This window comes from Corvus kubaryi, unplaced genomic scaffold (genome assembly GCF_017639235.1).
Source record: "Corvus kubaryi isolate FWS band 111438036 unplaced genomic scaffold, C.kubaryi_AGA036_p1.0 37396, whole genome shotgun sequence".
In the NCBI taxonomy this organism is placed as follows: domain Eukaryota; kingdom Metazoa; phylum Chordata; class Aves; order Passeriformes; family Corvidae; genus Corvus; species Corvus kubaryi.
Window position 1 is genome coordinate 28,660,754 of NW_024581135.1, and position 27,391 is coordinate 28,688,144.

The following is a 27,391-nucleotide window of genomic DNA, read 5'->3' on the forward strand; positions in this document are numbered from 1 at the left end:
CTAGGCTTCAGTCTTGTAATCAGCTCTTATAGTTTTACTATATTCAAACTGAATTCTTTTGAATGTGAGAAGTGTAAGATGATGTACAGACATGAGGGTAATTAACGTAATATTCTTATGTCTCATATGCCTGAAATTATTTGCTTCACCTAGAATCAAAACTTAGAATCAAAACTTATCAAAATTTAAAAAAACCCCAAAAATAGGTACTGTGAACTACTCACCCTTTATACAAAGTTAGTTTCATCATGCTATGCTGTCAAGTTCTAAGCACTGTAATATATGCTGCAATGCTTTATGTACTGCAGCAGCTTCACTCAATGATTGTGCAACACTGGTGTCAAACCACGGACATCTGCTCCATTATTCCCCACCTGTGCCCACTACTTACTTATAGCTCAGGAGCAGCCTGTACAAAATGCTTTCCCTCATCACCTCTAAGGGTTTTGAAGTACTTGTTTTACCTCACTTTTGATCATTCAGAGCCAGCAGCTCTTCAAGTGAGCAAGCTGGGAGTACAGACATAGTTCAATCTAGCACAATTTCACATCAGTGGCAAGACAGAAGATTCCTCCTCTCTCTGGCTGCTCTTTTTAAAGTCTGGTGCAGTAAATTTTCATGCTATGTGAAAACAACAGGTTTCATCATGGTTAGCTACCTCCAGAAGAAACGCTTCAACTGGGGGGGGGGGGGAAGAATCAATGGCACTGGTAACAGTGCCTACAGGCTTTACCCTAAATGGCCACACCTGCTGAACTTGGCTACAATTGGTACAAAGCCTCTTCTGAAGAGTTCCCACACAGAATTTTACTTACAAAAACCTGTGTTTACTTATGTGACTTAACTTTGTGTAAGACAATGCCACACAGAGTAGTGTGAAACTATAAAATGCATGCTCCTAAGAACATTATTAAAACACTCTCAGAAAGCTTTGCAGAACTGCTGTAACTAGACACTGCCAATGTAATCCTGCAGTAGTACCTACTCTGAAACAATTATTTCTCCCTTACCCTCTGAAGTTCTGGTCACCCCTGCAGCTTCTGCACTGCATTGTGCTTATTATGGTATCACAGCAGCTTTTAGAAAAAGATTTTGTACAGATGGAGCACAGAGTTTCTAGACTTAGTTACCTAATTCATGGGGAAGCTCGTGACAAAATACTGCTATAGATGTACTAATTCCCCCTGTCAGTCCAGCACTAAAAGCTGCTCCTAGAAAAAGAAAAGAAAAAAAAATTAAAATGATATTTCACTATTTTCAGGTCAGAAAATCAATCAACTTTGCAGAGCTGACACCCTTCTGTTAGAATGCACACTAATATTTTCCAGTATGTCTGTGTCCTGTCCCTACATATAAGGGAAATACTGGAAGTACCCTGGATGTGCATTACCACTGCGGCCTTTATTACTCATTTATATGAAAGACAAACCCTGGAGAGAACACAACTGGACAAAACTGAGACATAAAGGCAACAAAGCTAATAAATAGCACCACTTTTACATTTTTAGGAACTCTCAAGTACATGAGGGCAGCTAGGAATGCACATGAGCAAGAGTCTGGCTCTCTCCTTTCCAGCTTGGAAATCCAAACTAGTATTTAACCCATAACCTCTCAAGCACTTTGTACATATTCTTAGAAGACATATCAGCGATATTAGTAAGCCAGACCTAAACAATAAAAACATTGCCATATGTATCTTTCAGTACTTTTGCATAAGCTAATTTAATTCAATCAACTTTAAGTTCATACCTTAAATAATTCTGAGATGAGAAAACTGGTATTAAATTTCTGTACTGTAGCAGAGAAAAGCACAAAAAGAGCCTGCAGTGAGCAGTCAAAACAGGCAGCATAAAGTAGAAAGAGAAGACAATCTGAAGAGAGAGGGGAGACTTAACTTTCCTCTGGATTCCTCATAGCTTGATATATTAAAAATATGAACATGCTTTTCTAAAATCTACATTTTAGCACAGATTCAGCTGTTTGGGGTTGATAAAGGAATATTTAGAAATGGATTTTCAATACTGTGAAGTTCTCAACAGAAGGCATGGTAATTGTTTTAGGCCTTAGAAGCCATTGTCTAAGTGTCTTACATTTAATGTGAAAATGAAGTAACAAGTTAATTTTTAAGGAGTTTAGTTTCTTTAGAAATTGTCTGAAGAAAGTGGAGAAACTGCAGTAGATTCCACTGTTAACTAGAGACCCTGATAAATAGCTTATCCCCCATCCTTCAAAATGGGTGTGTCCCTTCTGCCATTAGCTCAGAACCCTGCACACTCTTAAGCAGCTACCTTAGTAAAAAATCACAAGTGTGGGCTTCAGTCCTCTCCCCACCATGTAGACTTGCATATCCAAATTAATACACTTCACAATTCAAATCACCTTTAGAGCATTGTGTGACTCAAGGTTGATTTAATAAATCTAATAAAATCTATTTGGCACTTCAATTTCTTCTGCACTTGGCTAGAAATTAATCTATACTGACCATGAACCAAAACCATATTTTGCTTAAACAAAAATTAAATTATCCTAAGTAATAATTCTAAAATATTATTTCTGTAACCTGACTCACAGTGTGTTTTTATTTACAAGTGCTGTATAATTCTTCATATTAACAATAATAGAAATAGTATTACTATTATTGTTCATAAATATCATTCCAAGTAAGACCAGAAGGCATTTATTTGTAATTCTAAGGCAGCTAAGACTGAAACAAGAAATGTGGGTTCCTGTGCTCCATAAATCCCAAGGTTTGTCTGCACCAATCTCTCCCTGGCAGAGACTGTGACTGCTACTGATAAAACAATTCTGGTGGAAATAGCACAGAATATTAACAAAGGGGAAACTATTAAAATTGACAGCCTTTTAGTTTCGGCTCTGCAGGAGATTGAACAATGCCAGTAACCACAGGTGCTAACTGGAAGCCTTACCTGTGATCACTGATAAGTCAAATATTAGCAGAGTTACTAAAGGTAAGGAGAAACTGTTGAGAAATACTCAGTGCTTTTGCTTACCGATTGCTAAGCCATCACTAAAGTTGTGAATGCCATCTCCCATAATTACCATCCAAGCAATATTAGCTATCCCAGTATCTTTCAGGTCTTTTCCAGAATGACAGTGGCCATGGGAATGATGGGAATGTTTGTGATGCCAGTGGTGACTGTGTTTTCTAGCTATCATTTTATCTTCGCCATGGCTGTCATACTCGGAATCGTGCAGCTCGTGCTCTTGGGCAGCGTGGGAGACATCGTTGTGAGAGTGGCGCAGGTTGTTGTCCTCCTCTACAGACAAGAAGTTTTTGGGAGGGGGCTCCAGCTGCCCATCCAAGTCAGTGAGTTCAGTTTCATTCAGTCGATCTTCAGACAGAACCGAGTCGTCTGCTCCTACATCGAACCAGTTGGGAGAGACACTGAGTTCATTCCTGTTTAACAGCCACCACTGCACCCCTGAACTAAGGGTTAACTGCTCTGGGAAAGCAAAACAACTATTTTAGCACATCCCAGTCTCGTAACCTTGATATCAGCATTCAATCCAAAAACTAAGCCCCTCATTGAGATATTTTTTCACTGATTTGCATGTACAATATATAAAAGTCTCTACTACAAGGCAGCAGCACTGTATCTGTAGCACTCAAAGCCAGTTTTAGCCCAGCCTACGCTCATGCCTGTAATTTTGCTACTGACAAAGTTTATGGTTCAACATTGGCAAAGGAGAGTTGCAGAATGATGATAATGTCTTAGGGCTCTAGATGGGATCTGAATGGCTCAGGAAACCCTACCTGGCTCTGCCTGCACATGCCCATACAGGTCACAGCTCAGCCTCCACTGTCGTGCAGACATTTCAAATGTATGTTCCAATCCCTGCACTGCTGAAAGACTTTCCATACTCTGTGACAGTGCCCCAAATCCCATTTGAGTGGAGAAGGCTGCAGTCCTAACTCTCCCTTCTACAAACCAATCCAATTAAATAAACCTAATTTGTACAAATACAAATTTGTATAGGTTCTTCATCAAGAAATTAATTCTGCAGCCATGCAAGGGAACAGAACGGGAAGGTTATGAAGCAAAGCCTTTGCCCTTCTCTCACCCTGTGAGAAGGGGGATAGAGCATTTCTTCTGGGTACACACAGCATGAGCATTCACAGGCTGTCATGAAGGAACAGTGTGCAAAAGTTGTTTCGGATACTTGAGGAATATTCAGGATACTCGGTTGTATTTATGGAAAGAAACAGATTTTGTTTATCTGTGACTGGTCAGATGCTGGAATCTTAAAAGTGGAACAGATATATTCATTGTGTGGGTGTTCGTTTTTGATCTAATTTTTGCCAGGGTTGATCTAATAAGGCACAGCTTAACCAAAACACACCCTGAAAACAAACAAACAAACAAACTCCCAATGACCCACAGCCACCCAAAACATGACTGCTTCAGAAGTCTGAGAACTATCTGTACGATGTATTAGGAAATGTTCAGAGTGCTCTCAGATCTAAGGAAAACAAAATAAAAACTGATTTAATAGGGAAAAGCCTATTAAGTCTTATTAACAATAATTTGCATAATAGCAGCAAAACTGTACAAGAGGTTACATGCTACACACCATGCCCCAGTAACCTGCTCCTACTTTGGATCTCACAATCGGAGAGAATTCTGACAATAACTGCCTACCTGCAAGGGGTTTCAGCTGGAGCCAGTCAGCATCTGGTCTGTTATTTAATTTGTGATCAGAAAGTTTCCTTCCAATTGGTGACTCTTCAGTCTGGTTTTTTTTGCACCATTTCTGCTTACTCTGCAACAGAAAACAGGTAACATTTGGTTTGTAAATGGACATTGATGGAAATAACAGGAACTGAAATGCTGTCCAAAATTCTCTTCTAAATAGACTGAGCTACTCTCTCGTACCATGCATAACAGAAAAATGTTACTTCAGAATATTGATCTTTAAGGCTCAGCAACAACACCTATCCCAGTGGGAGTTCTTAGCTACCTACCACGGAATCTCACGCCCAAACACACACACAGATATATTTCACTTTAGTAAGAAGGGACATTCTGACAAGGATTGCTCTCACAGCCCAGAAATACTCCCATGCAGCTATTAAGATTTGTTCAAGAAAGCAAACATGCAGCAAGAACAGCTCCTCTAATTTGTTCATTATTTTGTTTTATATTCCTGTAACTTCCTTGTATTTTCCTTTAAGAAAGCAGCAAGCTTTTCTCTATCTGCAGCCCATACAGCAGACCCCAAGGATTTGCCAAAGCAGCCTAGGGGATTTAATTATTTAATTAATCTCAAAGAAGATATGCCCAATGTGACTGTTTGTATCCTTATCAGAAGATCTAAGACATGCCTCCTCCAACACAGAAAATCTTTTGCTGCCTGTCCAGCTCAGACAGCAAGTCTGATGTGAAAACAGAGAACCTGAAAAGTTTTCACAGTCATTTTGGGAGAAGCAGTTGGAGTTTCACCAAAATAATTTTCTTCTCTAAGCTGAATGATAAAGGCAAAAGCTAAAACTGAATTTCCATGCACACTCACACTCCCCAGGGTACCTGCTCTCCTTTTATACCCCCATCATAAATACAGAATGCCCCAAGGACTAAGAATCCAATAATTTTTAGAAAAACAAGTTAAAATTTGACTGGCAATTTATAGAAAACAGGAGATCTGAAAATTTTAGCATTTTTCTGATGTGGAAAACCTGGATACCTCTGTTACACTGGCATTGTTAGATATTAGCATACTGCTGAATTTCTTGTAAATTGTCTGGCGATTGCTGGCTCTATAACCAGGTGCTCCTTACACACTGCTTCTCCCGTTTCTGCAAAAAACTCCAGGGCGCTGTAGAGGAAGAGCTGCACACTCTTTTACTTAAATCTGCCTCCAGATGTAGTGGCCAGAGAGCTGCAGCTTCCTCCATCAGATTTCTACACTGTTTGCCCAAGTTACCTTGTTGAGAAAAGCAACTTCTTTAGGAAAGGGATCCATCACATAGCATCAGACAGAATACAGAGCAGCAGCACTTGTTCACAGAGTGAAGCAGACAATTCCTCAGCACTCACACGGTAACTTTAGGTAATGCATTTTTAAACAGCAAACAATTTGAGTACATACCTTTTGCTTATTGTAATGTTTGTACATTCTTATACAATGCTCAATGATGAACAGAACATAAATGCCTCCAAGTGCCAAGAGCCCTTTGAGCACTGGGTCATTTTCCTCCAGAAAGCCCTCAGCGTGTGCCGCATGTGCGTGGCTGTGCCGGTGGGAGCGCCTGTGCTCGTGCACATGGCCTTGGCCATGGTGGTGGCTGTGGTTGTGGCCTCCATGGGACTGGTGGGAGAGACAACAGTGACTCCACTGGAGCAATCTGACACTGAAATGGCACTGAGCTCAGGTGAAACAATGTGGCACTGGGCCAGAAAAAATAACAGAAACCCCCACCCTTTTTTGGCTTTTCTTCACACTAAAACATCTTGCCATGTATGTTTTTCAAATGACTATTCATTACACTAATCAATTAAAAGAATTCCTCTGGGAATTCTTCTTTTTTTTTTGAGCGAGGTAGATAATCTAGCTTCAGCTTTTCTCTCACAATGCTGAAGATGAGACTAACAGTCAGAAATGTGACAAGGAATTACCATTCTTACACTCCCCTTAGCAACCAAGCCTTATGATTTTTTAAACCATTACAGTCAATTACAGCCTTAATTCTGATCTGAAATATAGACTTAAAAAGAACCCCAAAACCATGACCAAAAATGTGTATTAGAATTATACAAAGAAAACATGGAAATATTAGTCTTTGTGCTAAACAAATGAGGTAACAAAATTCTAGAACATTTCCCCTTTTTAGAATTACAGTACACCATCACAAATTAAAAGGTGCTTACCTTCCCAGGAACTTGGCAATTGCTTGATTCAGTACATTAGAGGTTACTTTCTCCCCCAAATGTAGTAACCAGGCAGGTTAATCCCCAGGAAATACTTTTAGGTGGTACTGATACACAACTATCAGTAAACAAGAGACAGCAATACTGCTAACTTTAAAATACTCTTGTTGGGCTCATGAGCGTTTTAGAATAGTGTGACATCAGTTCAACTATGAATACACAACTACTTCCCCCCTGCCCCCCTTTTTTTGTGGGGGGAACACATTTCCTTTCTTTTTGTTAGCAGAAAGTCTCCAACAGTGTTTCAGGGTGTCTTTCACAGTCAAGTCAATCTACGTGTGCATCAGTGAACATTTATTTATTGACACTATCAAACAGTTCCTTGAAAATTCTAGACTCATTTACAGTTAAGAATAAAAGGTTAAGGAGACAATACTTACATGTGGCAAGAGATGGAGCAGTGCATCTCCACTCATTGTTCCTACAGCCAGAGCTACCAAGAAAGTTAGAAGAAATTTGAAGCACCATTGGTTAATGATGGGAACCAAGATCACACCTAGCAAGGAAAGCAGGCTAATGACGGTGATAGAGATGATACCACAAAACCAGGCTGTGGAAGAAATGAACACAGAAAGGTTATCAGAACAACACCTGGAAAACTTTTAAGACTGATTAATGACTTTCAACAATCTCTTAAGAAGGTGACTTTCCTTTAACCTAAGTTGTGTGATTAGTCATTCAAAAGGTGCTGAAAAATACAAAGGCAATACTGAAGTTCACAGCAAAAAAAAACCCAAACAAACACAGGCTTACTCACAGTACAGTATAATACAGTGAGACATGAGAAGACAACTAGCTAAAAAGAGCCCAGCAATTATTCCTGACTTAAGTTTCAGCTTTGCAGCCCTTTATGTAACAAAAGGCAAAAGGTTTCATATCAGAACAAAACCATCTCTGCTGCTTAACTTACTAGGGCACTACAAGCACTAATGTGTATTTAACAGTTGTTTTTAATATGGTTCTGACGCAAATTTTTTCTGGATTCCATATTTCTTCCCCTGTTTGGAGTCACATATTTAGTTTGACACTATTTATTTCACCTGGTGCTTTGAAACATACATTTTTATTCATGAGAAGCCTCAACCTTTGGCAGAAGAACTCTAAAATCGAATGCTACAATAAGAGCTTGAAAAGCTGAAAGCAACTTGCTACCACCAAATAGCAGCATTTATTTTGCCTGAGAATCTCTGCTGCTGCCATTAGAAGAAGTGATAATGGAATGTGGTACACCCAACATATTCTTGGTAATTAGGGAAGATGTGAAAATTTCTACATGACATTGAGAAGAAGGAATTACACAACAAACAGATGCTATAAACAAAGAGACGTGGCTCTTGCAGTCAGCATCCCAACCTAATAAAATATTTTCTTTAAGTTTTAGCATAAAGGCTTTGATTTTCTTCCAGGGTTTTTTTCTAGCTCCATTTTTATTCAAAAACGTCTATACAACTTGCCAACTTTAATACAAGTTAACAACTCCTGATTCAAAATCACTAACATTTCCACATTTCACAGCACGATCTGACTTTCCTTGCATCTGTGAGGGTCCCCAAGTAGGGGAAAACATCCTGGAAAATGGGGCAGGGTATGGGTGAGAGGAGAAGAAAAAAGGAACAAATATGTTGTAGCTGCTCAGTGTCAACATCAGGGTGAAACATCCCAAGAATTCTGTCTGTACCAAACCCACTATGGAGCAGATTTGACAAGAATTTGCCAACAGAAGTGTGGATGCTGCAGGCTCGGTCTGGTTCAACACCAAAGCTCACAACATCTGCTACTTCAAATTTTGTTTTGGGATATCCATTCTTATAAAATCTGTAGCTGTCATTCCACAACACTGCAAAAAAGGAAACAGTCCAACTGAAATGCAAGGTGTACAAGGCCACATCCACTGGGAGGAAATGACTGGAAAACGCTTTAGACAGTATGAGGTGTGCACTGACAGACAGGAGTACCAAGACCAGAGAGAAAGAGTTGGTGATAAGGCAAGGTCTGCTGCCAGATGAGGAACCGAAAAACACAGGCTGGACAACAGGAATACTAAAGTAGGTCTAAAGTTGAAGCAGGACCCCAATAACCAAAATACTGCCACAGCCTTGACTGATCCCCAGAGCACTTCAGCCACGTACCCTGGATTGACAGGCTCTGCTGAAACCCAGAGTATGTGGACCTGTCCTTCAATGCTCAACCACGAACACATGCACAAGCAGCCCAAATAAAAAATGACACAGCCATTGGGCAGGAGGCTGCCGCCAGTCTGGACATACTCTGGTGCTAAGTGCCAGGTTAGATGATCAACAGCCTTACATGGAGAAAAAAGGAAAGGCTTAAGTTTCATGTATCACAGCAGATTTGGCAGACACACCTCTGAGGGGCTGGAATACTCCTGTGAATGCTACAGGACCTAAACACGGCATCATGACTAAGATAAGGCCCATGAGATTAGAATATGGTATCTGTGCCCCTCTCGGATCGAGCTCCAGGGAGCACTGGCATCTGCACAGGCAGAGTTACAGCTCGTATCTGATCTGAAATACATCTCATCAACAGCTCGAGGCGATCTCCATCTTTAAACAAACAGCTCCCTGTTTACTCGAGTGACTTCTATTGGCTTTGTTCCTAGCAGGGTGTGCCTGTCCTTTCCAGGAGTCCTCAGTGGTGACAATGCCCCCTCTTCCAGCAGGTACACTGGGAAAGCTCAATTCTATGAGCCTAGATGATGTTGCAGAACTGTCTGAAATTACAGGAAGAAAACCCAACATGGCTTCCTAAGTTTTTGGCCATCAGTTAAATAAATTACCTTCCTTTAGAAAACCACACTAGCAGAGGTAATGGAAAACTCACAGGTTGGTATCAATGAACAGAAGCAACACTAGCCTGTTATGATTTTTTGAAAACTTTAACTAAAAGTAAAGTAAACCTCAGAAAGCTCATGTTTAAAAGTGACTGCATCCTCCTAACTTTGGGGAATACTTCTATCTAAAAATGTTTATATTAGCTCAGGTGGGCACACGCTTTCATTTTAGTACAATCCTACAACCTATAGGTTAAGTTACTCTATCACAGATGTTTGCCCTATACCTCCTACACTCCCCATACTCAAATTAGGAGTTGATTTATCATTATCTAATCAAGCTGATCTGTTCTGGAGGTTACTGTTTGAGAGACAAATCAACAAGTTCGAACCCAAATTTTTACAACTAACTGGCAAAGGTGTTACTTATACTCAAGGTATCAGATGCCGTAAAACATGTTAAGCATTCACAATAAGCTTCACTAATTTTGCAAATTAAGTCTCTTAAAATGTTAAAGGTCTCTAAGCTGAGTTATTCATCAACTCCCTTTCTCATTACAGAGAAATAAAATGCAATCTTTTAAAACGAAGCACTCATCTGTAGAAGCTTCCTAATTAAACTGGTTCAAAGCATGTGCAACATGACAGTTTTGTATAGGGTTTTAACATTTTAATTGGCAGAAGATGCTTAGAGCTACTCTAGCAATGCTCTTGGTAATAAGGCAGGGGTCAGCTCTTACTACACTGAGACCACACCACAAAGCAATTTGCTGTTGTACAAAACACACACTGTGTCTGGGTTACAGCAATCTCTGAACAGCTAACAAGATAGGAGATGGGTCACTAGAGGAGATTTATCTGTAGGAAGTTAATTACTCTAATGACTCGAGAATTGTTAAGAAAGATTACCAGCAATGCATTCTTTCCAACAGTTGTTAACATCTATGAGAATGTAGTTACTTCAGGCTTTACTTCTAATGATGCTAATAAGCACTTATGTACTAATCAATAGTAACATTACTTTTATTTTCAAAATACTGACATTATACCCAAGGTTTTTTAGATTTAAAATATTTTAATGCAACTAAACATCAACAGTTCCATTATCATTTATGAAAGATAGCAGTGGCAAACATGTATTTGAACAGTACATTTGGTTATGAAATCACAACAATAGGTTCTGCCCTTAAAGTCACTACTTCAACAGCAGTAAAAATATTTTTAGCTTAGAACTATGGCAATGAGGTAAGAAGTCTACTCAGTTTTACTCAAGGTACACACAAAAGAATTGAAACTGCCAACAGAGGATTTTGATGGAAAAATTTTCATGTGCTTAGAGAGAAACAGTACAGAGTAATTGACACTGGAAGTAAGAAAAGGGAAGTGTCAGAAATGGCAGTTAAAATGCTCTTGTACTTGCTTATTTCTTAAGTTCACCAAAAATTCTGGATGTCAATTCTACAAATTTGTATCACTGCTAAAATATAAAAATGGTAACACCTCATATCTTATTTTCCAGTGAATGAACTGTGATGAAAGTGTTGTTTTCTGTTCACAAATTAACAGGTCCAGGTCAAATTTATTAAGAAATTTAATGCCAGAGTAACACTGCAACTTTCCAACTTTGAGATAAACATATGGACCACTAAGAAAAAAAGACATAACATATATTAAAGAATGGCAATAATCCAAACTGTGGGTGGACTTGGTCATCCCCAGAGGTGCTTTTGTCTCCAAAGATTCTGTTCCTTGCTCATGTTGCTACTGCAAGTATTCAGCATCTCAAGCTATGCTGGAAGAATATACAGGCCAAAATGCCCAGGCCCAATATTAAGAGGTTAGGCCTCAATAGAGGGGAAAAAAACCAAACAAAAAACACCACCACAAACCACAAGCAAACATAAAATAGTGGAAATAATAGTTAAAAAAGATGAAAAGGTACAAACCCAAAAGGTGCCTCCTTGATCCATGGTTACCAAGGAGAAGCTGTGACACCACCTACCAGGCTGCTGTGACACTGAAGTTTATATTTACAGTGCAAATAATTTTGAAAGCTTCAGATGTTACACACCTACCTGATGCACCTGTTTTATCGTTACTCTCGACTGATGCATTTTTACTTTTCGTAAAATCTTCCAGCTCATTGTAATGTACAATGCAAAGCCTTCTCTCAATCTGGTATAGCAGAGCAGGACACATGTACACAAACAGCTCAGGAGATATTAGAGAGCTGGCTTCCAGACCATAGTACCGTAGCAGCTGTGTAGCATTTAAGCACTGCAAGCAAATTGTACAAACAAATTAAATATAAAAGCATCTATTTCTACTTATGGAAAATGCAGCATATTATTTGAGAACACAAAGCAGAAAGTTTGATCCAAACGTTCCACCAGTGCCAAAACATGTCTTACTGATCTAAGTGGTTTATGAGGGGAAAGAAACACTAAAAATATCTGCACTGCAAACTCGAGTCTCCCAACACCTAAGTAACTTTTGATAAATGTCAATGAAAAGGAGTTTCCATATTCTTTGCACAGTACAAGCAATGAAGAAAGAGCAACAAGTGAAGAGTGGAAAAATGTAAATCCAAAATAGGTTTTTAAACCCTTCTGTTTACCTACCAACCTTCTGTGTTTTATGTTTCACTTTTTAATGCAGTTTGAAACCTCGAACTCGGCACTCCCTCCCATCCTTCTAGTTTAAAATTATGACATCACAAGGTCCTGCATCTGTAGTTAACTGTAAGGGGAAGGGATTTATGGTGCTTGCAGAAATAATGGATGCTAAAGGACAAAATAGAAGAGCTTCCACCGACCACAGTGCTACTGAAGGTACACCTGCAATTGCTTCTTAATCTCTTAGGACAAAGGTATCAGAGGTGTGCTGAAAAGATGCAGGTGTTTTAGGAAAGAGTGTCTGTGCAGTTTTCAAAGATGGTAATGATCTCAGATTCAGAAAGAAGTCCAAAAAAAGGTGCATGTGGTGGCAGTATTCCTCATTACTGGGAAGGGAGAAAACCTCACCTGTAAGCAGGGTATCTCAGAAAGCTTAAAGGATCAACTTCATGCAGACAACTAGGCATGATAGGTCTCTGAGAAAAGATGGGTGATGGGCACACAGAAATGCAGACAGATAAAGCTCAGAACTGTGGCAGTGACCTTTAGCACTGTCACTCTGCTATCTGTATTACGCTACAGTCCCAAACGTGCCTCTCTGTTATTTGTGGGTACGCACCTTCAATTATTATGTGACAGCACTGAAACTCAACTTACCAGCTCTCCATTTCATACTCACCTCTTCATGCTCGTGCTCATCTTCACTATGATCCTTGTGACCACGTGCTGCAGGAAGAGCATGTTTCCTCACACTGATCTGCTTGTGAGATGCCTCTCGCTTGCTGGTGTGGCGGTGCCCGTCGGCACTGCCCAAACTGCCATCCTGGTGTCCGTGGCTGGCAGAGCGGTCACTGCTGTGGTCATGGTGGTGCACATGCAAGTGAGAGGCATCATGGACATGGTCATGTTTATGAACACGATTGTGCTCGTACTGATCACCAGGGTCATGCTCTGGGGCATAATCCCACGTAGCGTCTCCTGACGTCTCGCTGATCTTCTTTTGCTTCTTCTTCTGTTTCCGTTGTTTCCGTTCTGGCTGGTCCTGAGTCGTGTTTGTCTCTGTGGAAGGTTCATGGCTCTGCTCTGCATGGTCGCTGTGAGCGATGGAATCATTGCGGGAGTGGCGGGTGCCATTGTGCTCGTGCCGGTGCGGGCGCGAGTGGTGGTGGTGGTGGTGACGGCGGCTCTGGTTATGAACGTGTTTGCCATCCTCCTTCACTGAGGGCACCACTGCATCTCTCCCGGTGTCACATTTATGATTTCTCTTTGCAGACACACCAGCCGTGGTCTGGTTTTCTGACTCTGAGTGGCTGTGAGCATGGTTATGAGGATGAAAATGCTTTCCTTCCTGCACTTCCAAAGCATACAAGTGAGAAACGTGGTCATGGCCAATATCATCATGATTTATCATCACTACTTTTACCTCTCCCAAACCAAGGCTTATTAACAGTTTTTCCAGGCCAAAAAAAGATAATCTTCCATTTTCACCATAGCGATCAAAAATCTTTTCAATGTAGTATTTTTGTTCATTTTCTGCTTCCAATGTTGAAAATTTACTGGGCATAGATTCTGTTCCTCCATTCTGGAAGTACGATTCATTTGAGATCTGATAGTCATTATGGTCATGTACACGATCCTTTTTGGGACCACTGCTATGTCCATCTCCATGGCAATGATTGCACTGATGAAAAATAAATGTCAGCAAACAAATGATGCAAAATTTTGTGTGCATGTGTACCTTCATCTCTGTTTCCTACAAGAAACACAAAGAAGCACTTAGCTGTAAAAGCAATCTCAATGTCAATTTATACGGCATACCAGTTTGGTACTTATGCCAACTGAATCACTCACAAAACTTTTTAGATATTGGCAATAAAAGAATAGCAATTGAAGTACTTTTACTGCAGAAATTGTATTAATGTACTTTTCTTATCCAACAGTGAAATAAACTCTGTGTATTTTATAGATGCTGTTTTACAAACCATACTTACAGGAGGCAATGATAAGAAAAAGATTAACAACATTTACAGTCAGTCATATTAGAACATTTTTGTGCATATTTTCAGAGGCATCAATGCTTATGATAACCTACAATACCGAAAATCTTGATAAAACACAAGCTACAAAAGAATAAAAATTCTTTTTAAATAACAATGCTGTATTTTCCTGTTCACTGAAGTGACAGGCAGGTAATACAGCTGAAAACCCACATTTGTTCTCTTTTGTGCTGCTGAAGTGCCTCCACTCAACACACACTGCACAATTCCCTATTTTGAAATTGGCCATTACGAATGTAAAAACAAGTTGTCATTAACCAGCTTCAATGTATTGCTTAAATATTCGTATTTTAGTACTTTTACTTTGGTTTACTGACTTCAAAGATCTATGTGGACATCTACTTAAAAGTAGGGTTATATGGAAAAAACCTGCTTATGCAACTCAAAAAATACTGTTATTGCTGACAACTGTCAAGCTGGAAGCAGCTAGTGCTGATTTTTAGAAATTATATCATTGAGACAATGTGGTTTTCAATTTAGTGTTGACAATGTGGTTTTCAATTTAGTGTTACACGTAAAATACTCGCAATTCAACACCAGGTTATGAAGGAGACACTGCAAAATTTCAAAAAATGTGTTCAGAATTGAAAACAATTCACCATTTTACATTTTCACCATTGCAGCAAATGCAAGGATGTAAGGGAACAGGAAACAGGCCAGCTGTGCTTTAAGCTTTGAACACTGCCAGCAGTTTTAGTTCCTGATGTGCACCTTGACTAGAGCTGCCACTGGCCCTACATTCACGGGCACGAGTGACCTGGTCAGCACATCCTAAAGTGCCACTGACTCTCATACAAGACAGGAGAAATCTGGTTGTCCTTCCCAAGCCCCCCACAGCTGCTCACTAAAATGTGCTTTGTGAAATCGGCCAGGAAAGTGCTCTGCAGCAAACCACAAACATTTGCAGTCCATCTTATTCTCCTACAATACCAGCTTGCTGTTTTGTGTTTCAACACTTGTAACCACATTATTGCACACACACACAAAAAATCTGTTGGAAGCTCCTACACTTGTAACAGGCTGGCAGAGAAAAGGAAGGAGCTGTCTTCTTAGGACTTCACATGGCAAACAGATGTGTCAACACAGAAGACCTTTCTCCTGTTAACCTCTACAAATCCAAAATATGAAAATTCACTTTTCAATGGAGCTTCAAACACTTACAGAATTTTTTAGAAAAGCAAAACTCTCTTTTGCAATACTGTCCCATTTAAAAATATAAGCCCAGAAGAATATGTGTCAGATGGAGGCATCTGCATCAAAACTGATTCCACGGACATCAGACAGGTCAGTGGCTACTCATTGTACATTAGCGGTTTATTTTTATGAACAGCTGATGTTCAATCATCAGTCTGGAATGACCACGGTTTCTCTCCAGTTCAATCCCCTACATTCCAGTTACTGATTTCAGGGCCACGATAAACTTTTTCAAGTAGTTCAGTATGATAAGTTCATCCCCAAAATTTACTGAAATATTGTTTTCATGTATTAATATATATATATTAAGCAATAACATTTTCGTAGGTAAGACACCTTTTCTCCCCCTTTGCCACATAATGGTAATAGAACCAGAACAAGCAAAATTAAATTATTTTCATTTAAACAAGCATGATCCAGACTAAAATATCTCTACCAGGAAATTCATGTCTAAAGCACGCTCATAAATCCTTTTCACAACCTCATGATCTTTTCCATGTGACTGTCTCATACAATACTACTAAAACATTACACGGAAACTTTAGTCATGCATCCATAATTGTGGTTTAGCTTTGAATGGTACCTTTTCTCCATGCCCTAATGGTTAAAGTAGTTTGTAACCTAGGATTGTGATTCATTGATGAAAAACAAAAGCTGAGCAGTATCAGACAAATTTCAAAATCAATTACTTGTCTGTTTTCAGTTTAAACAGTAATAACCCTAGCAAAGTATTTTGATCTTCTATTGTATAATATTCTGTATCTTCTATTGCAAATCTTGTTATGGAACTGATACTTAAAAAATAAATGTACCCATAATAAAAAGTTTCCAAAAGAACAACCAGAAAGAGTTAATTCTTTCTTCCTTTTTAAACAAGCTTCATTATTCTCTAGGCAACTGTAAACAGCTGTCACGTTTAACCTGTCAGGCAGTACTCATATGTGTATAATACTGGAAAGCTGAATTCCAAGTTCTATACACTTCAGTGGCACAAAATTGTATATAGCTGATCTCATTATAGCAACACTAAGACCCTCAAATCCCCTCAGGAGAATATGCAAGGGCAGCCTGAGGACAAGGCTACACCGAAGCTGAAAAGGATTCTGCCTATTACTGCTGCCAGCCTTTGCCTATTTCTGTTGACTCCTTTGATTCCCTGCTGTCTCCCCTCCTCCCCTCCAAAGCTCCTGACAGGCAGGAATGCAATCCCAGCCAGACAGGAGAGAAAACAACTCCAAGCTGTGGGTTGGTAAGAAACTACAGCACCCGTAAAGGGCACGGCTGAAATAACAGCACCTGCTACATTTTCCCTGAGCTGCAACAAGAACAAGTGGAGTCCTTCCTGACACCTCAGGCAGCGGGACAACCCCACCCCAAGCCAAGCTCCGAAATTAGACTGTGTACATTTGCAGGGGCAAAGATGAAGTGTGTCCCACCAGAGGGCATTTCGCAAAAGCACCTGGTGCTGCCCAGTGCACCCCGTCCCCTCCCCACTCAGCAGCGTGAGAGATCATTCCCAGCAAATGCAGAGAGACTGAACCATCCACACACACACAGAGGCTCGAGGTCAAAGCACCTGAGCAGTACGTAGGCACCTTCTCTGTGTGGAAAACTCAGCACATCTCTATGCAAACCACTGTCTGCCTAGAGTGTTTCAGCTACTTAAGCAAAGGCACCTGTGATCAGAGTTGGGTTTGGTTTTGCTTCTTTTTAAAATCCTTTTTTCATTCAATTTCCCTTTTCTGAAATATATCCACCGGGCTTACTATTTCAACTGTTCTTCATAATATAGCACTTTATGCCTTAAAGCCTGGAATATGAACATGATTTGGGGGGACATCTTTGTTTATTTATCACCAACTGCTTCACTGAGACTAGAAAACTAGTTCAAGAGTTAGGCTTTACTTAAAACAACAAACTTGGATTCAAATAATGTGGTCATACAAAATTCAAACTCAAATGAAAGCCACATCTGTTATTCCAGCATTTGCAGCCCATGCAGTACAGCATTTTTTCACTGTACAGTGCTGACTAGAATACTTTAAGTGCCCAGCTTTCTTCCCCCTAACCCTTCTTCTTGTCTGCTCCCAACAATTTTAATAACCTGAAATATTTCTAATATAAATGCACTGATTTCTTCCCTTCCCACGCTCCTTCCCAAGTAATTTCAGTTTCTCCTCCTTGTTGTTCAACTTTCTTATCCTTGTTTTCTATGCAGAATGTTCTGCTCATCTACAAAAAACATTTTTGACTCCTCTAAGTTACTCAGCTTGAATGCCACAGAGAGTAAAGGGCCTTAGCAAGATTTCCTAAGTTGCACCAAACACATGCTCCAGCTAAGGCAAGAGCTAACCCAGAGAGACAAGAGGTGCTAAAAATAAGGACAAAGAATGCCTTACCAAACGAAGACATTCTTGCTGTGAGGTAGTAAGAAGTTCAGCACTTGTGTAATTCATTTCTATTAAGAACTTCTCAGAGTAACATCTCTATGAGAAATGCCAATTTCTTAAAAAGAGAAATATTTCTTGAAATAAAGTTATTGACTACATAAAGACAGTTTTTCTTACAATTCCTAGAAATTTAACTTCTTTTCTATATTGCAGGTATTCACTCCAATGTACATGCAGGAGAGATGCATGCAGCTTTCCCCCCCATCCCAAACTGTGCAAATACTTCATACAAATACTTGGTTCAAAAAGAAGGCTGGAATCTGAAAATGCTAATGAACCTACTCTTCATTTTTAAAATTTCACATTTTTAACAACTACTAGAATACAAAATCCTATTAATCTAGCACACATTTTTACGGTGAATTGTTTTTTGAAAAATTAATGTGAAATTAATATATTGTAGTTACTGAAAGACATTTTAAAAAAGCCATAAAACCATTTAAACTAAGTAATAACCTGTTTTTATCAGTCTTATGCTGACATTAGCTTCTGCACATACAAACAGGAAAACACGCTACAGATCAATAAAGTGAACCATTTCTAACTTAAGTTCTCACCCATCTCCTGTATTTTCTTCCCTCTTCAATTCCAGTGAAACAGGTTTGTGGATTTCAGTAAAACTCATTCATTTGAAAACCTACAGCCCAGTAGGAGGGGCACTTTGTAAGAACACACCATTAACTACTTGATCCAAGCCCTATTTGCTAAGTTAATACCAGATAAGACTTAAAGAGCACAGAAAGCATTTATGCATAACTGAACACACCATGAATACTTCTTAAAAATCTGAGCTGTGAAGTATTTGAAAAGCCAAGTCCCCAGCATAGCACAATGATCTTGAACCAATACAGCAGCAATCTACCAGCTCAGTTATACAGAAAGGAGCATTCACTTTGAACATAAAAAACCTGGACAGCCTTCTTCAAAGGGTCAGTTATTTATAAGAAATTGCTGCGTACAGGATCCTTCTCAGAGCTCAAAAGAATATAAAAACTTCAGAATAACTGGAAATTCTGTAAGTACTAGCTCTGCTCACCGGGATCTAATTTGCAGTCTTTCATATATAAATTGGATATGGTCCATGAAACACCTATTAATGCATAGAATTGATAACAGAGCTAATTTACTTTTGTGCCAATATTCTACTGTTCAATTAGGTCCTATTAAGATACCAACCAGTGCTTGTAAGAATGACATACTTGAAAAGATGAAGCAGTTACAGCTGCATTTTAGTATTTCATTTTTCCACTGAAAGTAAGCAAATTGTTCTGGTTAGAACCAAGGCTGAAGTTCAACAAATATTTTAAGATGGTGTTGCACTTAAAGCAGCAGTCCTGCCCTCCCCCACTGCTTCACTCTCTCGTTCTCATTCCCACAAAACCATTTTTGGATACCAGCACATTTGTTTGCTGATCTGTTCACCGTGCAGCGGTACAACTACATTCTGCTGAAAAACAGCCTAGAAAAAGAAAAAAAAGAGATTATTTTCAAGACAGATTACTTTTCCTATCTGGCTCACTGTGCAGCTGCACAAACACCACAGTCCACACAAAAAAGAGCCACCCAGCTTTAGGTGGGAACACCAGTTACCAATCTGGTTGATCTGCAGTCTAACAGAATATTTTGATAGAGCACAAATAAAACAACTGCCCACCTCAAAATGCACTCAAGTAACACTGAAAAAACAGCAGTGGACAGATTTCCTATTGAAAGCCATTTGAGAATAATTTCTCCAACTTTCCCTTCAAAACACAATATAACAACATTTCTAATAAAGTGTTAAAACCAGTTGTAGTACTTTTATTGTTCTTATAACTTACACCACTGTAAGTATTTCATCCTTGCACTACATTGTAATACTTGTGGTATGTTAGAAGGCATAAAAGGCGTATCTTGGATGAGTGTTTAATACCTACATCATTGTAATAAACCCCTCTCTATCACAGCTACAATCCAAAAAGGAATTTCACGCCTACTACTAAGCCGATGACTTCTCTCACTTGAAAAAAATAGAAAAATAAATTTAGAAAAGCTGTCGATTATGGAAGTCCATTGAAACACGAGACTAAAGCATACTTTTCTTACATGTGCTATGCCAAATTAGTGCTTTACTGATTGTGAAGGCTACTCCTAGAATGAGGAGGTTTCAAATTCTTTACTTGACAACATGTACCATTGAATCAAATCTGTATTTCTAAATAAGAGATTTAGTTAATGAACTACCATCACAGACTTTTATAAGGTGCTGTGTCAACATGCCACTCAAATTCCTCTTAGCAAAGTTACTCAGTCAAGAGAACAAACCAAGAGAACTACTACTCCTAGAGAGCAGGCAGCTACTGGAACCACTGACATCTTGAATAAGTGGGCTCCCAAATGTGTCTTTGTCCAGTAATTGTGGGAGACAAAGGAGTTTGTCAAGACATCTTGGCAGATTCAAAGGTAACACTTAACCACTCTGACAAAGGACATAAAACAGCTGTACATATTTCAACAGGCAAATCCACCAAGAAAATGCCCAGCTGAACCAGTATCTGTCATTTTCACACCATTCCAAGCGAGACCTCAACAGAAGTCACGCCACTTCCTAGCCATCATTTATTTTAACCAAGATTATTCTGAAAGATCTACATGGCTACTCATTACAGGTTTGTGTGGTGATGGAGGCAACCATTCAAACTGATACAAATACTGACTGGCTTCAAAAATCACTCACCATGAACTATAAACCTTTCCTAGCAAGGAAACTCAGAAGGGACACAAGTTTGAGGTGAAATAATGAAAATGTAGTATTTAATACCCAATATTACCCTTAGTGCAAGATTAAAAACAGAAGAGGGGCAAGGAAGCACAATGTTACTGGTAATATGTGAGGCAGAAATGTCAAGGGTCTGGAATTGCTTATTGTCAAGGGAAGTAAAATGAAAGCAAACTGTAACTGCATGTCCAAAATAAAAAACTCCAGAGCAGGTGTGGCATAATTTTGTCATTTCACTATTATTCAATCACTCCTTGATTGAATACGAGGAACTCCTGTAACACATTTTTCATAGGATATGCGCAAAAATTCAGCAAAGAATGTGGGGTTTTCCAACAGTTAAAATACATTCCTTTCATGTGAAGAACAATGTACTCCTCTAGATGCTTCACTTTGAGAATGTTTTGTTTATAAAATATAGCTAATCCTTTGTCTTTGCCAATTTACTGTTAACAATTAAGCTAAAGTAATGGAGAAAATTCCCGTAAATTAATTTACTTATAGAAACTCCCAGAATTTTCCATGAATAAGTGACAATTTGCCTTTCTTATTCCTGTTTTAAGAACTCAACAATAGTACAATACCAGGCAAAGTATGGTCTTCCAAGACTATGTAAGTATTTTACATTGCTCAGTGTAACTGTTTACTGCAATTAATTTGCACTACAAAGTTTGATACAATGGAAACAGAATAATAATTTGCTATACTTGCTGCATTCTTATTAAAGCATCTCATCTTCATCTGTTCTTTCAAGAGTCAGCATTAACCCCTCAAATTCCTCTCCCTACTACTGAACATACATAGCTAGCAAAAGCCAGCATAAAAATCTTTGCCTAAAGACACCAAGAATGAACTTCTGGGACTCTGTATCACACTCTTCAAGATACCTATGCATCAACTTAGACTACACACTTTACAAAACTCAATCTATTATCAGGAGTACAAAGACAGCAACTCAGTGAAAAAATAACTAGCTATGGACATACTACAATGAAAAGCAAAATTTTATATATACATCCTGCTGCAGCTACTGTGTATTTGTTAACTGAATGTACGGTCTGGGAGCAAGCGGGCCTTGTTAATATAATGCAATGCCTCTGCTGGACAATTGCCTCAAAACATAGCTCAGAATAGCAAGGATGGAAATCTATCCTGTTAATGTATTGTATCAGACATCTAATAAAGAGGAGTATTTTGTATTTAGCATAAGAACTTAGTATTGCAAGGCGACCACGTTATTTGGACTGCAGCTAAGTAGTACTTCTTAAGTTTTAATGTATGCTAGTACAATTTAAAACTGTACTTTTAGGCTGAGACACTGTCTTCTAGAGACTGATGTTCAGGTCAGCACTAAAAAATGCTTCTATATTCTGCAAACAGCACCAGACAACATATATGGCCTATATGATACTGTGTGCATTTAAATGAGAGTACTTACCAAGGTAGTAGAGCCCTGATAGAAAGAGGCCTTCCCTGACAGGAATGGATTACAGAAATTGCACAGAGCCCTGAGAAGCAATGTAACCATCATGTGAAACACAGAGTACAATCTTCCACTTGACAGTAAAGCAGATTTTTCTCGACTGCTCTGTACATGATATGAATGAAGCAGTGCCTGCAGCGCCAAAGCAGGACTGAGAAGCACACCTGGCTCACTACTCCCCCTTGCAGAAACACTCACTTGTTGCATTATTAGTTATTTTGTAAGATGAATTGAACTCAGCTGCCAGCTGTACAAATGACATATGGCTGCCATGAACAATCCTAGATGGGATGCAGTGCTACTCAATCCTATTTAATATGCAAAACAATATTAACAAAGATATTACTCAAAAAAAATCCACAAAAAGAATCATGTTGAACAATGTCTACTAAAAGAGAATACCTTGAAGATAACATATATTTTTCCTTTTTCTTTGATACTCCAATCTCAGTATGGTTGCATGCTATTATCAGCAATTAGCTGGGTTAAAGAGGAACTATTTATAGATATCAAATCACCAGCTGTAAATAATTTATCATTTACAGTTATCTTTGAGAATTCGATGTATTATTTTTTTCCATTTATAATCATCACCCTAAAGAGCAATTTACTGATGTGGTACAGATCAGGTCATCTTGAGACCTCTATACATAAACTGTATGAAAACACCGGTCTGGAATTCATGTTGTATTACAGTGGTCTTTACTAGGAACTGTGATTACACACTATTTCTAAAGCATTTATAACCTACATGCAGAAACACTGCACAAAGTCTCTCTTGGTTATATTTACAATTTTATGCAAATTCTGCATAAAACTTCTTTCATACATTCTTAATCTGAAGAGCATTTTATCATCACATATGCATTTTATCTTATCTAACCAACCACGACTTAGATTGATGACTTTCAGACATGATCAGTTATACATCTATCTTCCAGTACTACACAGACTCTCCCAAATCTAGATTGGTTTAGCTACCTCAGTGACTTCAGAACTGTGTGTCTTTATCACTTAAGCACCAAACGGAATGCTTATACAACTTTCTGTACCTCTTTAACAGTCCAGAAACTCTCTCTCTCTGGAGTTTTAACTCCTCTGTTAATACTCCACATTTTGTATAGACACGCTACTTTGTTTAATACCGATGTGACTGTCAACACAAAACAAAAAGAGGGGCAGGTTTCTCTCACAAACTTTATGAGGCTACAGAAAGGTGACAGCCAGATGAGAATGAAGCTCTTGGGTCCTTGACAGCTGGGAGAGAAAAGACAGCAGCTGAGTCATTCCTCCTCTGCAGCAACAGAAAAAGCAGCCAGGAAAGGAATGGAATGGGAGATGAGGCAGCACAATGTGATAAAAGATGAGAACATTTCCAGTCTAATGAATCATGTCCCCCAGCATGGGTACAACACCCTACATGTAATTCCAACATCCTCTTCTTCTCAGAAGCTTTAGAGACTGACATCAGCAAACCATCCTCTTCCAAGTCTTTCATGCTGCTTTCCAGCTTTCTGGGTATTAAAACCTGTACAGACTTTGGACTATCACAAGAGGTAACAAAACTGACTTCAAACAACCATTTAACTACTTTAGTCCTCAGATTTTTATTACATCCAAAAAGCCTGGAGGGATGGCACTGATTCAATAGCACTTAAAATACTACGAATAGGCAGACTGATGCAGCACATACCTTTCTTTCCTTTAGGAGGTTACACCATGGCAGAACACGGTTTCCAGCATATCAATCAGTTTTTGAAATTTAGAAAAAAAATGGTTTTATTAGTTTTGCCTAATTGGTACACATTTCCTTACCAGACCTTATTAGGTGTATTTCAAGTAATAACTCAGCTGTAATTAAAAATTATTTAAGAGCAGTCAAATTCTTTCTGCATCAAGTATTAGTTCACACCTTTATCAGCAAGATTAGATTACAAGTTTAATTTAAGGTAACTTCAGTAGCCCACCCCCAAAGATGATACTTTTCGTATGATAAAATTGTTTCAAATAATTGCTCTCTAAATTAAGTTGGACTCCCACAGAAAACCAGGAAGTTATACCGATTCTCTTCACATTGGAATAGAAATTGGTTCCAAAAGGCATAAATTCTCAGTATTCACAGAACTCACCCTGCACCTAAATAACACTCAATCCTGTGGAAAGCATACCTGCCCAAGGAACAGAACTGCCATTAAACTTCCCTTCTCTGAAACTTCTGACATTTTTAAATGTGTTACAGAAAGTCAAGGTACATCAGACAATTCTGAAAACATGCTATAAAATAACATGCTATGAAATAGCAAGTCTTCTGGCAGTTGACTGTCGAACTGAGAAGAAAATGGAATGAGATTTTCTCGTTCTGTATCATTTTCATTGCTGACACATGCAGTTATGAATGTCCATCCTTTCTACTGTCCAACAGTTTGTACAGATACCACCATTCTTCTACCAAGTTTCACTACAGTAAAAACCAAATCATAACTTGCAGAAAAACTTTCATGGAGTTTAGCTTTTAAGTAGCTTGTGTAATTTTAATCAGCAATTCCATCTGATGAAAACACGTAAGTGTTCTCCAATTGATTTACTTTATCGCTGATTTATCAAGTGCCCATCATACATTTGAAACAAACTTCCACTTCTGTAAAAACTGTGAGAGAAACAGGAATAAGTCCTTACAATAGGCACAATCATGATCAAACGACACTGAAACTGGACAGCCAAGGCAAACAAGTCCAAACACACTTCCTTTGGGACTATATACACACAAACTTGAAGTCCATGCGGTCTAGGCACTATTTAAAAAGTCTCTTCAGAGACTTGAATCAGCCATTGCTTTGCAGAAAATGTATTATGAATAGAAAGAGTAAACAGTTGCTTGACTTACTTAGTGAAGACCATGAAGAAAACCTATGCCAAGTTGGATATATTAATTTTGCTATACGTATACATTTCTGTCACACCATCTAATGATGGTCAGCATGTACTTTTTCATGACAACTAAACTTTCTAGAACATGTCTGAATTACCCTGATGATCCAATTTCATTAAATTATTTTCTTGCAGTGGGAAAAACATCTGTTAAGACAAAGCCTGTGAGCATATTAGAAAAACTTTAAACCACAACTCTGCTGTAACTGTACATTTTATGACTGACTGGATATGTGCTGCAAACTTAAAACCTGGGTTTTATGTAAGCCAACCTGGAAAGCACAAAGACCTACACAAATATTAATTGAAACAAAGCTCATTGTTTTGGAGAACTTTTTTTCTGTAGCCAGACTCTCCAGCCACACTGCCTATTCCAGATAGGTAACGATGTATAACCCCTCTACACCCACCCATGGACACTAATGTAACGCCCATGTGGAACTGCCACTATTAATCTCAGCAAAATTACACAATTAATTCACAGTCCATCTATATACCTAGGCCCTATTCTTTAGGAATAGATTGCACGGCTGTATACTTTTTTCTTGAAAGTATGAGTTAAAATCAATTTAAAATTAAAGTGCTGCAGGACACCACCACCAATCCTATTTTAACCATTAATTTAGCACAGGAATTTAGCTGGTGAAGTCTATAGTGACACTGGTCAATGTTCTTGGGAACCAGAGCTTTTACACTTTATTTTCTCACGTTATCATGCCAAATTATTAGCCTACATAGTAACCATTAGTCTCACTTTGGAGTTGCACAGCGTGCCTCAGTCCAGCTCACACCGAATTCCTATTTCTCTACATATCTAAGGCAAAGCACGTTATTCACTGAAGAAAATCACAGTGTATTCTCGGTTAAAAATCGAATTTTAAAAACCTCATATATCTTTTTAATATAGAAATAGTTTTCTATTCTAATGTCACTGTGTCAGTTACTACTACCCAAGGGGATACAAGAACATACCCGCTGGAACATGCCAGGAATTACTTTTGTTAACTAGATGACAACTGCTTCCGCTCCTCTGAAAACTAACCAGGTCTTCCAGTGTGCATTTCTCAGTTCTGCATCAGGCTCGAGGTTATCACAGGCTCCCTTGATGTTACGGTACAAGATCCTACCTTAATAAAAAAAACACATTATGATTGCTACTTACAGACATACAGCGTTAGGAGTGCTAGAAAACAGAAGTATTTGTACTCGGCAACTCTTGCTCAGTTTTAAGAGCAAGCAGGCATGAACACTTCTACAGAGAGGCCCAAAAATGACAAAGATAGCTACACATTTTAAAGACCAATTTTATTCCGCAGTTTCAACATTTAGTGTGTATTTCCAAAGGATGCAGCACAAGCAGCACAGATAGCTGAGAACAGAAAATCAATTCTTTTCGCTCACCATTTCTGTGTCTGTATAGTACAGAGACAAAGCCTCCTGACCCCTTTCACTCTTACCCTTGTTTAAGGGTACGTGCACGTTACGTTACAGCCCGAATGATTTTTCCGCAGGTGTTAACGATAAATCCCAACCGTAAGCTCTACAAGATTTAGTTGCGTGCCTTGTTCATCGCCCACCGCCATGGTACTACCCCCAAATATCGCCAATTCCTGCGGAGGACCCAGCACGCCCGCTCCGCACAGCCCGCAGCGCCCACTCCGGGCGGGCAGGGCCGCCACCTTCCACCCGCACCCGCGGCCTCCACGTGGCCGCAGCGAGAGCGAGGGAGCTCGGCAGGGCCGGGGCGCGCCCAAAGCCGCACTGCCGGCAGGACGGCTGCGAGAGGGAGGTGGGAGAGCGGCGCCGGGCAGCTCCGTACGGCTCGAACCCGCCGGGCCGCGAGGGCCCGCCGCGCCCCCCCGACCCCCGCCGCACCTTGCCGCCCCCCTTTCTCTCTCCGCCCGAGCAGCCAGGGCAGCCGCAGCCCCGCCGCCACGTCCCGGGCCCCCCGTTCCGGGAGCGGGGGCGGGGAGGATTTACCTGCCGCATGGTCGCCTCACGAGCAGAGGAAGAAAGGGGGTGGGGGGATGCGCCAGGGCCGCGGCGGCGCCTCGTGCTCCCCCCGCCCGCCGCCCCCCGGCCCCCTGCGCCCACCCCGCGGCCTCGGGCCCCGCCGCCACGTGATGAGGCGGCCGTGCCGCCGCGCGCCCCTCTCGCCGCTCCGC

The 27,391-nt window shown here is 39.7% G+C and overlaps 1 protein-coding gene across 9 annotated transcripts in view; it reads right to left on the minus strand.

Moving 5' to 3' along the window:
• SLC39A10 (solute carrier family 39 member 10) overlaps positions 1–27,391 on the minus strand; it is a 75,412-nt gene that overhangs the window by 7,340 nt on the left and 40,681 nt on the right. For 2 of the 9 annotated variants that reach the window (XM_042041163.1, XM_042041162.1), the window contains exons 2-8: positions 13,036–14,109; positions 11,817–12,018; positions 7,328–7,497; positions 6,109–6,327; positions 4,662–4,782; positions 3,012–3,380; positions 1,131–1,211 (exon numbers count right to left, since the gene is read on the minus strand). In XM_042041163.1, the coding sequence (XP_041897097.1) occupies positions 1,131–1,211; positions 3,012–3,380; positions 4,662–4,782; positions 6,109–6,327; positions 7,328–7,497; positions 11,817–12,018; positions 13,036–14,100 (2,227 nt within the window). In that variant the 5' untranslated portion in view covers positions 14,101–14,109. The other 7 variants (XM_042041156.1, XM_042041159.1, XM_042041155.1 and 4 more) reach the window with 7 other exon arrangements.